The 17,142-nt window shown below is 27.7% G+C and overlaps 1 protein-coding gene across 1 annotated transcript; it reads right to left on the bottom strand.

Annotated features, from left to right (window-relative positions):
• Nucleotides 1-5,287: 5,287 nt before the first annotated feature.
• Nucleotides 5,288-11,645, bottom strand: LOC100161640 (chromatin assembly factor 1 subunit A). The gene is made up of 13 exons (XM_001951535.5): nucleotides 11,407-11,645; nucleotides 11,076-11,321; nucleotides 10,272-10,592; nucleotides 9,538-9,623; nucleotides 9,129-9,468; nucleotides 7,979-8,186; nucleotides 7,156-7,334; nucleotides 6,910-7,086; nucleotides 6,703-6,841; nucleotides 6,494-6,643; nucleotides 5,868-6,051; nucleotides 5,657-5,812; nucleotides 5,288-5,579 (listed from the first exon to the last, which is right to left on the bottom strand). Exons 2-13 carry the CDS (start codon nucleotides 11,304-11,306, stop codon nucleotides 5,300-5,302), a joined length of 2,451 nt encoding a protein of 816 aa, XP_001951570.1. The 5' UTR covers nucleotides 11,307-11,321; nucleotides 11,407-11,645; the 3' UTR covers nucleotides 5,288-5,299.
• Nucleotides 11,646-17,142: the final 5,497 nt, after the last annotated feature.

The following is a 17,142-nucleotide window of genomic DNA, read 5'->3' as shown; positions in this document are numbered from 1 at the left end:
ATAAAACAGCATGCTAATAATCCGGCATCCGGGGATCATCATTTTTTGGTCAAGAAATATGTTAATATTGCTATCGTATACCACTATAGCATACAAAATAAATAGTTAAATACTGATAATATTAAACATTTAAATAGGCGTACACAAGAGAAATATTAATATTATTAATTTATCATATTAAATAACCTACACCAATTGCACAATTTTTAGGGCGATTTCTTCCCAAATATAAAAAAGTACGTTTCGATAATATGTTGCTATAAAGCTTAAGCTAATGGGAAATTAGTTAAGTTGACTTTCTCATAAATCGTACTTAAATTATTTATTTGAATAAACCATGTTAATTTTATTAAGTAATGTCGGAAATGAACCCACGACAGTGGTGCAGCTATATAGCCTACCCATTGCGCCGTTTCACTATAGTATTTTATTATTATTATTTAATGTTTATAAAATACATCAGCTGTATATTAATGTATGCAGTGTTATACAAAGATAACCAACAAATGTTATCTAAATAATATAATAGATAACACTGAAAATATTAATCTAGATAATAAATCAAATATAACCAAATTTTACCATATAAAAAACAGATATTAATTTAAAATAGGTATGCATTAATTAAAATAGCATTTAAATTTTTTTTCATAAATATAATAAACAGCTCCATGTCCCTGGCCTCCCCACTTTGGAATTTCGAAACAAAATTAACTCCATTCGTTTGTGCTTTGTTTGTGCTGGTTTGTGCTTTAAATCCCGTCGTTTGTGCTCAACCTCTTCCAAAGTTACCCAACTTTGAAAGTTGGGGGTTAAAGTGTAATCCCAGGTACTCCTCTTTGTCTTGAGAATCTAAACAAATCTGTCCACATTATCATTTTTACCTCTATGGTGTTTAGTCGTAAAACATTTGGTTTGCCAGAAAAACCCATACACTTGTGGATTAGAAAATTACTTTTTTTTTTAAGTTTGTGCCATTTTTGGAAAAAATATTTGCGACCCAACAAATGGACTTACAGCCTATTACTAAAGATATAGTTGTGATACAGGTGGTACTTTAAATACATTCTATGTATTTTAGAAAATCGAACATATCTGGATTAGAAAACAGTTTGATCAATTTTATTAAAGATATGAAGTTCTAATTTTTATGATTTTGTTTACCTGCATATTATTTAAATGAAAATAAAGGTTTTAACTATTTTTTGGAATTTAAAATTTGTTATTCTTAAGGACTTACAACCATAGGCGTGCACAGACTTTGTTCGCAGGGTATGCAGCTGATAATATATTGTCAAATGTGCCCCAGGATATAAATTCTCTTAAGATTAATGTACATATGGGAGGCCTAGATAAAAGGGAGGAGCGAAGTAGGCGCAACCCCCCCCCCCCCCCCATCACATCAAATCCTTAAAAATAGGATTGTATTATGTATTTATGTATAATATGTGAATTGTATAATGTATATAATATTATGGGTCCCAATTTTTTCTTTTATATATTCCTGGTGCCAAGCATACTTTTTGTTGGTACATGGCATTACATTATAAACTTATTATCACTATGGTTATTACCTACTTATTATTAGAAAATAATTAGTATTTCTTATTTTTTTTTCACTGTAAATGTTTGAGTCATTGACCATAATAATGACCATGGTATATAAATATATAATATTATGCTGGATTTATTTTCCTTTACGCAGAATAGGATAACTGACAAGTAACTTGAAGAACGCATGGTAAAGACATTTTGTATAAATTGATCACTGTTAACCATGGTTATCTACTCAGGTTGGTTCTATACCGCTATGCTGCCCGTGTATATCAATGGTCTATGAGGCATCAATGCATCATAGACCTATAAAGATATGGGTATCCCAAACTATTATAGCTATTTCTTTCCAACAACAAAGGTCACGCGGTGTTATTAAAAAACCTCAAATTATTGAGAACCGCTCACAGTAAATTTAAAAATAAGTCCATATCGTCATATTATTTTCCACCAGTCAAAATTAGGATCTGAGAGCCCAGTGTTGTCTCAGACTATTTATGTGCCCCCTAAAACAAGCGTCTGTCCGCAGGGTATGCAAGCGCATACGCTGAATACCTAGGGCTGTTCGATTATTTTTTTTACCACTCGATTATTAATTTCACATTTTATCGATTATTTCGATTAATCGAAAATTATTAATCAAACCAAAAATCGATTTTATAACGAGTGATTAACCGATAATAACCAATTTTTTAAATGACTGAATAACCGATTAATCAATTTTATTTTAATGACTGATTAACCGTTTAATCGATTTTTTTTAACGAATATTACTGTGTTGGTGTAAAGTAAACATGTACCCACACGAAATGGAATAGAGTACAAAATTCCCTAATTGCTAAAAATAGAAGTTCATTTGAACCGTCGAAACAACGATTAATCATCTTGTTTATTCGAAAAATTCTATTATTTGCTTAATCGGAAATTCGATTATTTGATTAAACGAATTTAGATTATTTGGCGATTAATCGAATTTTATAAAAACTGTAAAATAATCGATGAAAAAAATAATCATCGTAATAATCGATTAATCGAAATAATGATAATCGAACAGTCCTATGAATACCCCGTGCGCACGCCTATGCTTACAACTTTTTCTTATTATACTTATATTATTATTTAAAAAGCGTATTTCAAAAAGTTATAAATAGCTAACATATGAAAAAATTAATTAAACTTAAATTAAATAAATATTATAATATATCATTTATTTATAAATAATAAATATGCAAAAAATAAATAATATCAAGAATAAATAAAATATTCAGTACCTTTACAATTTATTTTATACTTTAGAACTGACGGACTAAAGTTCGTAAGCAGTTTGTAAAGGGTTTTAAACATAGCATATTTGTTTAGAAAACAAAAAAAAATAAAAATAAAAAATTGAATAAAATAATTTAATATAAATAAAACTATTAATAAAAATCTAATTTCGTAAAATTAAAAATTAAAAATTCTAAAATTAAAAAAATTGAAATTATTGTTAAAGAAATGAAGCTAAAAATCTAAATTGACAAAAAATTGACTATGAATAAAAATCTAAATCGATATATTATATTGATTTATACATGATTGAAGGATTTTAATATATATTTTTTATTTTTATACTTTATCCTAGAGAGTTACGGTTACCTCTTTTTATATTTTAACTAGTTATAAACTTTTTGAAATATGCCTTTTAAATAATAATAAGCGTAATGGGGAAAAGTTATTCACTGGTAAATTTTGAATTACAGTTATACATACAAATTTGAACTTAGTCCAAAAAAAAATGCTCAAATGGTATTTTTTTTTTTTTTATGTTACAAATGGTTGCAATTTGGAAAGAAGATATAGATAATATGTACTTTGAAGACGATAAAAAAAATTTAGGGTGTTCATTAGGCACGTCAATGTTATATCAAAAAAACTAATTTATCAGGTAATTATTTTAAGACGAATAATTATTATCATTTATCATAGAATGTATTTAAAGTACCACCTGTATCACAACTATATCTTTAGTATTAGGCTGTAAGTCCATTTGTTGGGTCGCAAATATTTTTTCCGAAAATGGCACAAACTTAAAAAAAAGTAATTTTCTAATCCACAAGTGTATGGGTTTTTCTGGCAAACCAAATGTTTTACGACTAAACACCATAGAGGTAAAAATGATTATGTGGATAGATTTGATCAGATTCTCAAGACAAAGAGGAGTACTTGGGATAATACTTTAACCCCCAACTTTCAAAGTTGGGTAACTTTGGAAGGGGTTGAGCACAAACGACGGGATTTAAAGCACAAACCAGCACAAACGAATGGAGTTAATTTTGTTTCGAAATTCCAAAGTGGGGGGGGCCAGGGACATGGAGCTATAATAAACAGTGTATCCCATCTTATATGTACCACTAAATATCTCAGTCCAATGGCCTTAGATTGAAATATTGTTTGCTGTAATAGTTAGGGGATATATTAGTACTCATTATAGAAATATATCAAATTTTTAATTAATTTGGATGGCATGCGCAACAGTTTTTTAAATATCAACCATTATTTTTTTCACCAGGCATGGATAGATTTTTCTCAGTCATTTTGGTCCTTAACGACCTTAACTTACAATTATTAAAAAATAATAATTATTAATAAAAAAAATGTCATTATGAACAATAGTAGTATGCGCTTCATTATAAGATTACAAGATTTAATAATTTTCATACAATAAAAAAAAAGTTGTATAATATTTTAAGTTTTCAACAGATTCTGTCCTGACTGCATTAGGCTTTAGCCCATTGCTACCTCAGCAAAAAGAATTGATGCCAATTTAATGTTTCTCCAAAGAATTATTGATGGTACTGAGTACTGATAGTTGGCATCCTGGTAGAGTGGAACATATGACATAATTATTATGATGTACCAACTCTCCTATCCAGGTACTCCTGATACATTAAATTCTAATTTAACATATCCATTTCAAAGATGAACACACTCAAATCATACTGTACAGCAAAGTGAGGTACCCTTAATTTTACTCCAATAATTATTTACCAATAATTGACAGTTTTTAAAACTGACAAAAAACAATTTAATTAAAATTTTTACAACTATATAATCATTAATTCGACAACGATATATTTTTATAATACATTATTGTTACTATTTTCATTATTCAGGGCAAGATATTATTTAGTACTTAACAAAGAATGATGTTCAAAAATGTAATTTTAATAAAAGCTACGTTTAATTTTATACTTCAGACTTATATTTTCAATAGACAATAGTCAATATATTATACAATTATTTATGTTGGAAAATAGCAACTTATTAAATAAAAAAACCATAACATACTTCTCAATATATTACCTCTACAAAGAAAGTCTATTAATCATAATTCATAGTTAATATTATGTTTTTGTTAATAAGTAACCATGACAACAAAGTCCTTTTATCATGTATCATCCAGCTCAATAACATATTTATATTAAAAATAAATAAACTATGCACAATTCCCACAGAATAATTAGTTAGCATTAAAAAAATAAGACTATTCATAAAAGGTTCCTTTCAATTTATTGTATAATTATGTTATGTAACTTCAATGTTACAATACTATAAAACTATAAAAAAAACTTCCTAAATGCATTAAATAAAACTTATAAATATTAAAATAATTGGAATAATATAAACAATATATAAACAAAAGTATTAACAATGCTAATTGTAGATACCTACATTTTGTAGAAATATAAATAGATTTCATTCAGTTTTAAATGTTAGGGACAGGAATATCTTCACAGACATCTTCTAAGTCAGGACTCAAAGATTTCTCTTTAAATTTTCTGTCTACCATTGATTTAAATTTTTTTTTCGGTGATAAAAGAATAGGAGTAATCCTTTTTTTGCCTCCAATAATGTTGACTTTTTGTCCTTCCTTAATTATGTCCATACCTGGTGGTTTTGTGCTTTCTTTATTGTTGAAAAGATTTTTTGGGATAAAAACATCTTTCTTAGACTCAGTCACATTTTGATCCGTTTCGCCGCACAATCTAATTTATTAATAACAATATAGAAATTTTAAATAAACATTGTGTAAAAGAAAAAAATAATAAAGGTAAAAAATTACTTTTCGGATAAACTGGTTTTTGTTTTTTCATCTTGATTTTGAGGTGTCATAAAACTGGTTATTTTTTTAATGGAAGATTTTGATTTTTGAACTTCATTTTCGACAGTTGTAGGATACTCAACTCCATATTTTTTAAAGGTCTCTTGGCTTACACACCTATATATAAATATTATTTAAAATCTTTTTAATAACCTAACAATAACTATATTACCATGGAGCAACATGAGTTGATTTTGTTGCAATAGATTTTATGGTTTTCTTTACGGTTGATTGAGAGATTAAGTTATCATCATCAGTATTTCGGCCATTTTTAACCAGTTCATCAATAAAATTCTTAACAGCCAATTTCATACCAAATGTATTGCCATGTATGAATGTAATTAAATCAGGAATAACTAAAAAATATAGAAACTGTTTGTAATTTATAATAGTTAATACATTATAATATATAACCATTTATAGAACTAAAGAAGCATTTTAATTTTCATATACTTGATTTTATAATTATTCAACTGCAATAAACAACTATAGTTTTAACTTTTAACAATAACTTAAGACCATATTGTGTCTTACACGCAAATATTTCAAATACTAAATAATTCATTATCTTTAACACAATACACATGCTCATACAAATTAAATGATAAAATATAAATTCCAGAAAGCGAATTTCTAAGACTTCTAAAATCTAATACAGTTTATTGAAATAAAAATTTGAAAATAATTTTTTATCAAATTATTTATTTCTAAAACTTAACTTGACAATAAAAAAATATTATAAAATAACTTAATCGACGAAGAATATTGTATTATTAAATTTTATATTAGTAATAGTACTTGAATCAGGAAGTATTTTAGTCTTTTTGTTTTCTGTGGCAGTTAGGTCCTTAGGTGAATCTACTTTGATTTGAGCTTTTGTTATAATAGGTTCTTCTTCATCCCAAACACAACGGTATTTTAGTAATGTGTCAGCTACAGATTTACTCACTGAAATTAATATTTATTAAGAAAATAGTATAAAGATTTAAAAAAATTCAATATTTTACCATTTTTAGGGTTAGTAACATTATTTGGTATCCAAATACAACCAACTAGCCTAGGCTTAATACGTTCTGTTTTTTTCTTGATTTCAGCTTCAAATTCTTCTCCTAGAAGCTTTAGTTTTTCTTTCTGTACTTCTTCAGTCTTTAAAATAATAAAATTATTAATGTCTCAAATTTTTTTTAATAAAATTTAAACAATTATATACAAACATCGCTATCATTGTCTTGACCTTCTTCATCGCTTAAATATCCATGCGGAACAAAAACATCATTATCAACTTCATAATCATCTTCAGGCTCTTCTTCATTATCTGTACCGTGTATACTTTCACCAGGATCTTCTTCTTCCCACTCATCGTCAGAATTAATTTCATAGTCAAACATTATCTAATTAAAATAAAATTCAAAATAACAAAATGAAATAAATGCTTGTAAGAAATAAATAATAGTTCATACTTTATCACAAGCAAATGGTCTCTTTGGTTTTACGTAAAGGCTTTTTTTCCTCCATGTTCCCCAATAGGGAGGACGCTTATTTTCATCAAACTGCAACAGTTTCCAACGGCATTTTTGAGAATTGTTTTTAAGAATAGTACCAACTTTATTCACATCTTCATCATTTGCTGAACCAGTTTCTAAATAAATTTTGAAGAATAACCAAAATATTATTGATTAAATTATAGTATGAAGTATACAATTATTTAATCTCATTAATATTTGTTCTGTCTCTCTTGCTTATACTACTCTACAAGAGTTTTCGTCACCTTCACAAATTCATGCCGATTCTCTCGATCCTGAATTATATATAATGTTCAATTGTTTACTCCTATTCGTTTTAAGTCCTTCTCAACCACATTTAATATTTATTAAATATAATTATTATTTTTAAACTTAAAGTTAGGTTTTATCAATACTAAGTGATGTTATTAAGGATTTATATTGTAGATAAAGTTTAAATCTAATAAAATTATACATCTCAAAACAAAATATAAAATTATATAGATATAAGAATTTAATTTACTATTGATTTTGAAATTTGTTGATAACTATTTATGTGCATTAGATGTATTATTTATTGCCAATTTGTATAAGTTATAAAGCTTAAGTTTAAAAATTATACCTATACCTTTGTCACAGATTGAAATTAGTTTTTAAAAGTAACCATCAAAATTGTAATTTTAACAGAGGACCAAGCCCCAAAATTATCATTATTATTTTGATTACAGAATAACATTTTTTTATAATTTTATTATGAAGTTACGTAAATTAAAATACATACCAATGATAATGACGTCTGTATCATTTTCAACATGAACGGGCCAAGTTGCATCAGACTTAGAAGGCTTATGTTTTCTGGTTTTTAATAAACTCAAATACAGTAAGTCTTTATTTTGTTCGCAATGGCTAATACATTTATCTACAATTTTTTTACTATCACTATTTAAATATGCTCTACATAATGGCGCTATTTTCATGTCTTGCTTGGTCTATAAAATATAATTAAAAAAGTGTAAACATTAAAATGTATTAAATTGTATATTTCAGTATAGGTGTACCGTATACAATATGTCTGTACCCGCACTGTACCTCAAGTTAAGTAAACGTAGACATGCGCGCGGGGGGTGTGGCAATACTATATGGCAGGTACACAAATAATTGACTAAGTGGGGGGAGGACAAATGATTGGAAGTTACTTAACTTAACTGTTTCTTAACTTCAACAGAGTATATGAGTATATGCCTATATCATGAGTAGAGCGCGGATTTTTAGGTTCTTAAAAGCTTAAAATATGATGCTAATATGCTCTAAAAAAAACCCTAAATATCCTTTAAACTTTTAAATATGCAAATAATATGATTTTTTTTTCAAAATAATTCAATAAAAACAATATATAACTTTATAATACTTTATAGACACTATCATTCTTTTGGTAGGTAACAGGTAAATTATTTAAATATAAAAAATTTAAAACAATTCATACATAGGTATAATGATATGTGAAATATATATATAAAAAAAACAATATATTTTAATAAAAACAATACATAACTTGAATGCCCTTTGGTGACAGCTAAGTTATTTGAATATAAAAAATGTGATGTACTTCATAAACTATTGTAGCTAGAAAAATCACAAATCGAGAAATTAACAATATACATAATTTTTTAGAAATAATAATAGAATATATTCTTAAATATGTAAAATAGGCCAAATATTCTCTAATGTCCGAAATATGCTTTAATATGCAAAATAAATTTTTTTCTACAAACTCTTTGATGGATAAATCGTCCACATTTCTCATCTTCGTAGAGCTGCATAAAGCCAATAAAAATATATAAAAAACCTAAATATCCGCGCTCTAATTATGAGTATTATAATAATGCCAATATAAAATATTATGTAAAAATAAACTAAAGATTAAAAATTACTTGGAAAGGCATGAAATAAGTTTCTAGTTCTTGACTAATGATCTCTTCATCCTTTTTAGAAATATCTAAATTCAAACTTTTTGGTTTAAAAAACCCAACGAAAGCAGCTTTAACCTTTTCTTTTTTTTTCTTTTCAATTTCTTCTTTTTCTTTTTGTTTTTCTTTTTCTAATTCTTTTGCTTTTCTTTCATCTTCTTTTTGCTTTTTTTCTTTTTCTCTCTCCAAATCTTTAGCTTTCTTTTCCTCTTCTTTTTGTTTTCTCTCTAGTTCTTTTTCTAACTCTTTGGCTTTTTTTTCTTCTTCTTTTTGTTTCTTTTCTAACTCACGTAGTCGTTTAGCTCTAAAATATTATATTTATACAGATACAGATATTTATTTATAAATTTATTATATTATATATAATTCATACTCAATTTCAGCATTTCTTTTTTGTTCTTTTAAACGTTGCTTTTCAGCTTGTTCTTTGAGTTTTTCTTCTCGAGCTTTTAATTTTTCCTATAAAGAGTTAACATTGTTTGAAAAAAAAAACAATGCAAAAACATTTAGAGGACTCTAACCCGCATGTGTTGTCTCAGTCTTACAAATGTGAAACATAGCAAATCTATTTTGTGGGGTGAAAGACCATTCAGGTTGTACTCCAAGCTAAGCAACCAAATGTTGACACTATAAAAAGGAGAACATTTACTGTGCAACAATGTTTTTGTTTTTCAATATCAAACTAAAAAAAAAGTTATTCAAGTTTAAAAAAATAATGAATTTCAAAACTTTTTTCGTATTTGTGATATCGATAAATTAAAAATATTAAACAATACAGTCCAGTCAGTGTCCTCCTCTTTCTTGTGTGAAAATGTGGTTGCTTAAATGGACTACAGCCTAAGTGGTTCTTACGTGCACTAAACTGTTTTTGCTATGTCTTACATTTGTAAGTTGAATACAACACATGTGGGTGTAGAGTTCTCTTAGGGCCAGTATTACCATCTCCCGTTAAATTTAACCGACTCCTAACCGGCCAAATTCGGCCAGTAATAAAATCTGTTATCAGCCGGTTAAGCGTAATCGAAGTATTCTGATGATTGTAATACTGGCCCTTAAATATACAATGCAATTTATCGTCTGGGAAGTAATGTATAAAATACAACTCACCTGTTTGATTCTTTGTCTTTCTTCATTTCTTTTTGCTGATTCTTGTTTTTTTAATATTTGTTGTGAAGTTATCTTCTTTGAAGGTGGTGTAATATTTTCGAATTTTCCAGTATCGGAAGTTGAATTAACTGATGTATCGTTACAAGCAATATCTGTATCTGATGAAGTAGAAATAGTATCATCAATATCTTTGATACTTTCATCAAATTTTGAAGTATCCACATCGGTTTTTTCTTCATACACCTTCTCAATTATGTTGTCCGACAAAGTAATAACTGGACTAACAGATTCTTTAGCACCTATATCATCTTCACTTGTGTCCTACAATATAATAAAAATATTAGATAATATTTGATATTTTAATATGAAAAATAGGAAGTAGCGTAGGTACCTAAAAGTTTAAAAAAAAATGTATTTAATATATTATTAGTAAAAAGTAATTTTGTCATAAAATAATATATTTTGAGTAAATTGTATATGTAAAAATTATTTTAGGCAAAGAAATACAATAAACAAAGTAATCATTATTTGTAAATTATGGCTAGATTATTAAAACTGTTAATTAATTAATAATACCTATATTAAAATTTAATTTATATTCTTTTTATATTCAACAAAATATGGATTATTACTAAATAAATTGTCAAAACATAATAACAGTATACTTCCTAGTTTTTAAGTACCTGTATATGTATAAATAATTGTATATAACTCAAATAATAGGTAACAAGTTTAAATTAAAGAGAATTATCTGTGCAGAGCGCCACAGCTATACCAAATAATGTAATAGACCATAGTCATTACCTCAGTTGTTTTCTTATCTTCATCGTCAGATTTAATAAAACACTTGGTCCCTCCGTTGAGCAGTTCAACTTTGGGATTTTCAACTCGTGTTTCGTCATTTTCTGTGCCACTAAGTTTCCGTTTACGACACTTGGAATTTGCATCGTCACCGGGTGAATTTACCAACTTGAACGGTAAACACTTTTGAACCAATTTCTTGGCAGACTTTTCGAAAGTTTTACTGCTGGACATGACTATCCAGATGGACTGTGAAAATCAAAAATACCCAAATTTAAATTTTCAATCGATGTCAATGATTTAGAAACACAACATTTAATGACAACAAACTCACTTTCAGAATAAAAAACAAAATTAGATCAAATATGAAAAAGCTAATATTTATTACACCAGTGTTTAAAACACAGCAGTACTACACTATACAGGGTAATTAAGAGTAAAGACAGAATTAAAGTGCAATGACCAAAGATAATTGATACACCTTGAACAGAACTTCAGACTACAGAACACACAAATACAGAATAATATTTTGTATTGTGATTTGTAGTCTGACAGTCTGTTTACCTTATCGGGGGACTCGGGAGAATTGTTTAACCTAACAATGCATTGTATTGCCGAGTAGAAAAGGCGCGAAATTGACATCTCGTCTTGGAATACAACATATTCCGTATGTTTTAGTTTTTCATCCATGTCAGTAGTTAACCACATTTTTATATCTTATGAATTATGATTATACCACAGATATATATAATAACTAGATACCCGACTTCTTCTTATCAATGACGCTGGCAGCCATTTACAACTAGGGCAAAATAGTATTATCAGTACATATGAATATATAAGTAAATATGTATATGAATAAATGTAAACATTGCCAAAGTTGCAAATGGCGTCGGGCATCATAATTTAATAATGTTGTTGCATGGAGTCGGGTATCTAGTTATTATACATATCTGTGGATTATACCTATGAAGTTCAATTACCTACATTCCTACAACTAGTTCATGCAAATATTTTAAATTTTAAATATTAAAATGTGCATAATTTGTGTAATTGTGTACCTACAAATATGAGAGGTGTTATTACTTATTAGTCATTTTAAGGTAGAGGAAGGCATTTGCCGCAGTATAATTTTGAAAATTTAATGTTGGTAAAAAAAACATGCCTAAACATACTTACCTATTTTGACAATAATGTTTAATGATTAAGAAATGACCTACATTTACGTGCCTTCAATCAAAACATAATTATCAAAATAACAACATCAATAATTCAATCATCAAGTGATTTTAAAGCTTATAGATAACCAAAACAAAAATGATTTCAAACAAATATAATAACAAATAATAAATAAAATGATTTCAAACAATTATGATAAAAAATTATAAATATTTTTTATACACAAATCTGAAAGATTATAATTTATAATTCATTTGAGTCAGTGATAATTCATTGAAAACTATTATTGTTCTTAAGAAATTATAAATTATGATTTCTAAATAGGTATTTCTAAAATATTATCGTGTAGGTATATTATACCGGGTGTATCTAATTAGGTCATTGAACGATTATGGATCGATGATAATATCATTATGGAGTGTGGAAAAAACGAAAAAAGACGTGTATCTTTATTTTTCACAGTCAATTTTTTATAAGAATTTCAATATTTTTGTAAGTATGCAGTTGTACCAATAGCAAAATCAACTTAATTTTTTCAAATGATAGGTATCAACTATATTTCAACTAACTATTACAGATTCTATATATAATAAACCTTTTTTTTCTGAAAATGTTGATAGGCAAATCCTCAATTTTGGTTCCTAGTTTATCATAACCAGCGGTGTAGATACGGTTTTTTTTCTGGGGGGGGGGGGGGTTAAATATATTTATGATACAAATTACAAGTTATTAGTTAATAAACGTCATTTTTATTTTGTTTCAAAATTGGTATTAGTTATAAATAGTTGCAATAGTTTTATATTAGACTGTTATAATAAATCATAAAATAAAATCCACTCGACGTCGTTATCGCTGTTTTTGTCGATTTTATAATTGGTTATTATTTCAGTAATAGTTATCGAGGCCTAGCTATGATAAAATTGTTATCGACGATAATTTTGTCGACTTGTCGTGCTATATAATTTATTATTCGTACCTTCGGCAGCTTGCTGAAAATCTCCTATCACTACAATTTTCCCAAAACAAAATACCAATATAAAAAAGGTTTTTGTTTGGGGGGGAAACCCCTTACACCCCCCCACCACCACGTAACTACGCCACTGATCATAACTATGGTCCTCTAAAGTTAAGTACTTAAATGCTTTCTTACTTTTAATTGAAACAATTGGTATAGCCGGGCGTGTAGGTTTAATTTACAATCGCTAAATAATGTTTTCTTAAATAAACGAATAATTGTTAGTTGATAATTTGGTACCTATATTCGTATATTACATTATTACGCGGGTATATTCACTATAAAATATAATATGCTTTTATAAAAATATGCTTGTACTTCTGATATATATTCACTATCTAAATCAATAATTAAATTAATTAACGAAAATAATAATAATAATAATAATTTAAATAATACCTATATCCTATTATTATAATTCAAATTCAAAATTATAAACTATTTTGGTTTATTGTCAAATCAAATTTCAATGAATAAATTGTTCCTTAACACGGAACTCTTTGATATAAAAAGATACATTATATTATAGCCGTGGATTCATCACGTACCTAGTACCTATCATGGTAGAAGTAATTTTCATTAAGATTACTTCTATCATGGTACCTATAATATCTATCATTTATATTCTATGGCAAATCTCAGTCGTTGCAAACAACACAGTCTATTAAAAATTCTAAAATTTCAAAAAGCAAAGCAGATATGAACAAAAAACTAACTGCGTTCCGTATAATTTTATATTTCATAAATCACAATATTTTAAGTTTTGTATATTTTGGAGTGTTTTCTCATCGGCGTCACAGTTCACACACGTCACGGATTCCGCCGAAGGAGTTGATAATTAAAGTAAGTTTGTTTTCATATTCTTTTGGGGCTTAAATTTACTTTAATTTTTCTAAAATATATGGTAAAAAATAAATCATATTTCGCTATAAAAAAATAATAAAACGTAAAATATTTTAAATTTGCTTGGAATAACTTATTATGATTATAACCACATTGACTACAGATTATTAGGTATTAGTACAACAGTACCTATGTTAAAGTCATTTTTTCCCAAAAAATTACATTTGAAAGTGTCATTGTGTATTTAAATTATAATAATATACTCTAAAAGTTTCATATATCCACGAATACCTACTATTTTTAAATTACAACAAAATAACTAAAATCGTTATTCTTTGTTTTAATAAGTAATTTCATCCAAATTTGAACTTATAATGTTAATATAAGTATAATGTAATACTACTAACCATGACAAGTCAAAAATTTGTTTACGGATCTTTAACCTAGTACCTATTTTAAATTTTTATCGTTAATTAAAGACCGAAATATCCTCGTATGTATCAAGGACGAACCGAAGGGGGGAGGGGTGTTACACCCCCCCTCCCCGCTCATCTATATTTGATTTTCAGTCGGCAAAATGGAATTTATTTTCACCTGAATTAAACCAATTTTTTTAAGACGAGGAAAAGAAAATTAAATAAATTGTTTAAAATATGTTAGTATTGTTTTAACTCAATATTTTCATAATGGGTTATGGAGCGGATTCACAAAAGTATAGCGAGACCGCGAGAATCGGCAGCCGGCACAAGCTAAAAATCTTCGTAAAACCCTAATGAACGGCTCATTATAACATAACACGCATACTTACAAGTATAAGGATATATACCCAAGGTGTGTCAGTACACCTTGGATATACCTAATAATATTATATCATGCATATAATAATTAATATTCAGTAGAAAATCGATAAGCCGCCTATTTCTGTCATCCGTCATCGCATTTAAGCAATGCGGGCATGTGGCCTTAGATCATATACTATAGATGGAGCCACAGCGTATTAAATTAATAAAAAAAATCGTTGCTGATATAGCGACGAGTCACCGAAGTAGGTGGTCGATATCGCATGCGCAATGTGACTTCTCGCCTATTTATCCATAGATACCTATTGTACCTGTTGATTATTATCAATAGTACCTATATGATCTAAAAATGCGGCAACGGTTAAGGCAGTCGATTATATAATATTATAAAACACGTTATCAAGTGGGGTACCTATGCATTTTTTGGAATATCCAAAATACAATATAATCGCGTTTCGAAGAAACAATCAACAGACGAATATTACCGATCATCTTGTATCGTATGACGTACAATTATAATGTGTGTGTTTGACGTCTGTACAATATTGTAGTTGACAAAAGTCTGTTGTACGCCTTATAAGGTATTTTAATAATTGTAATATACGTTTCAACTTCAAATTTAATTTAAACTAAAAATTGAAACATAATAAGGTAATAAAGAAGTTATAAATGTATAGCATGTAACTAAAAATAACTTAATAGTTGATAACAATTTTGAATTTCATATTCTAGTCGGCAATTTTGAAGATTACACTCATCCATGATTTTTTTTTAGATCGTCCCTGTGTACCTATGTTTCCCAACCCAAATATTGTGTTTTTCCAATTTTTTTTGACCGATATTTAGTACAGAATTTGTTCGAATTTGTACGATAAGACCCTCAATTTGTACACATTTTTTTCCGAAGTTATACGAGAATTTGTGTGGGGGCTATAGAAACATTTCTCCACCCCTCCCCCCCCCTATATCCAAAACTACTTATTTATGTGAAACCAGCCCCAGCCCCCCAGTCGCTACCAAACTAAAAATATGTTTTCGCACGAAACACTTTATTTATAGGCAGTCGAGGATTCAGGGGGGCTATGGGTGCTCGGGCACCTCCTGTCGTATAAGCCACTAATAAAATAAATTTGTATAATAATCTAAAATATAAAGGTGTAACCATTTTTTTTTTAAATTCTGATCCGAGCGATCTGTGGATGATGTGTTTTTTTAAATTTTTTAAATTTTTTCTTTTTTTCTGTCATCACCATATTTGGGGCAGTACAACTGCTTCGATTTTCTTCAACAATATCTCGATCGATGGGAAAGTGAATCTAGTTGGTTCATTCAGAAGGTAAAAATTTAAAATTGCAATAGTTTTAAAAGCACCGCGAAAAATAAAATAAAAATTAAGGAAAACGGGAATTTGTAGCGAAATAGGTTTTCGACGAAATCAATTCTGGTTTTTGGTGTAACTCTAAAACAAATAACCAGCTACATGAAATTTTCACTGAATGTTTATATTAGAATTTTCTATACACGATAAAAATTTTCAAAATATTTTGATTTGTTTTGAAAATTTTTAGTTTCCAATTGTATAGGTATTTTTTTCTATGAATGTCAATAACATTTTAAAGTTTGAAAATGTATTATATATTATATATTATATATTATATAAAACATTTTAAAAATGCAGTCACAATTTTTTCTTATAAGCATTTAAAGTTCAAATGTTGACAAAATAGGTACATAAGAATCACGAAAATGTGCAAATTATTTTGAGTTAGAAATTCATTTTATTTTTGAATCTAAAATTAGAAAATGTAATACAAGATTCCTCATAAGTACCTATGTCAGTACCTCTATCAAAAAAAAAATATCTACCGGAAAGTTAAATTAAATTTTTACATCGTTGTATATTTTCTGGATTTCTCATGTAGGCATGAGTATGCATGTAGCGATTTTCTTATTTTCTTGTAATTCAAACACGAATACTTGTAGATATACTTGAAATTCACATCATATATTATAACATCTTATCAATTCCCATACTTGATAAAATGTACAAAATATTTTGAGCCATTTTGAGCTGTTTATGGACATTTTAAATTTTAAACGCTCGGAACCGTTTTTCCTTTACATGATATTGTATCATTGAATTCAAATTTAACATCATCTATTACAGACTATACAGTGATCCAATTGTAACCTACTGTAAAGCAGAGCGACACCCACTTGCTCACCTTTTTTT

The sequence above is a fragment of the Acyrthosiphon pisum genome, chromosome A2 (assembly GCF_005508785.2).
Source record: "Acyrthosiphon pisum isolate AL4f chromosome A2, pea_aphid_22Mar2018_4r6ur, whole genome shotgun sequence".
Classification (NCBI taxonomy): Eukaryota; Metazoa; Arthropoda; class Insecta; order Hemiptera; family Aphididae; genus Acyrthosiphon; species Acyrthosiphon pisum.
Note: the sequence above shows the minus strand (reverse complement) of the source record. Positions and strands in the feature narration are given on the sequence as shown.

Bases quoted from the DNA above. Each gene is read 5' to 3' on its own strand.
- LOC100161640 (XM_001951535.5), bottom strand. From the start codon at position 11,306: ATGTCCAGCAGTAAAACTTTCGAAAAGTCTGCCAAGAAATTGGTTCAA. The intron at 10,593-11,075 runs GTAATGACTATG...ATTATATTGTAG, and splicing joins AAGATAAGAAAACAACTGAG to GACACAAGTGAAGATGATAT. The intron at 8,187-9,128 runs GTAATTTTTAAT...TATATTTTATAG, and splicing joins CTTATTTCATGCCTTTCCAA to ACCAAGCAAGACATGAAAAT.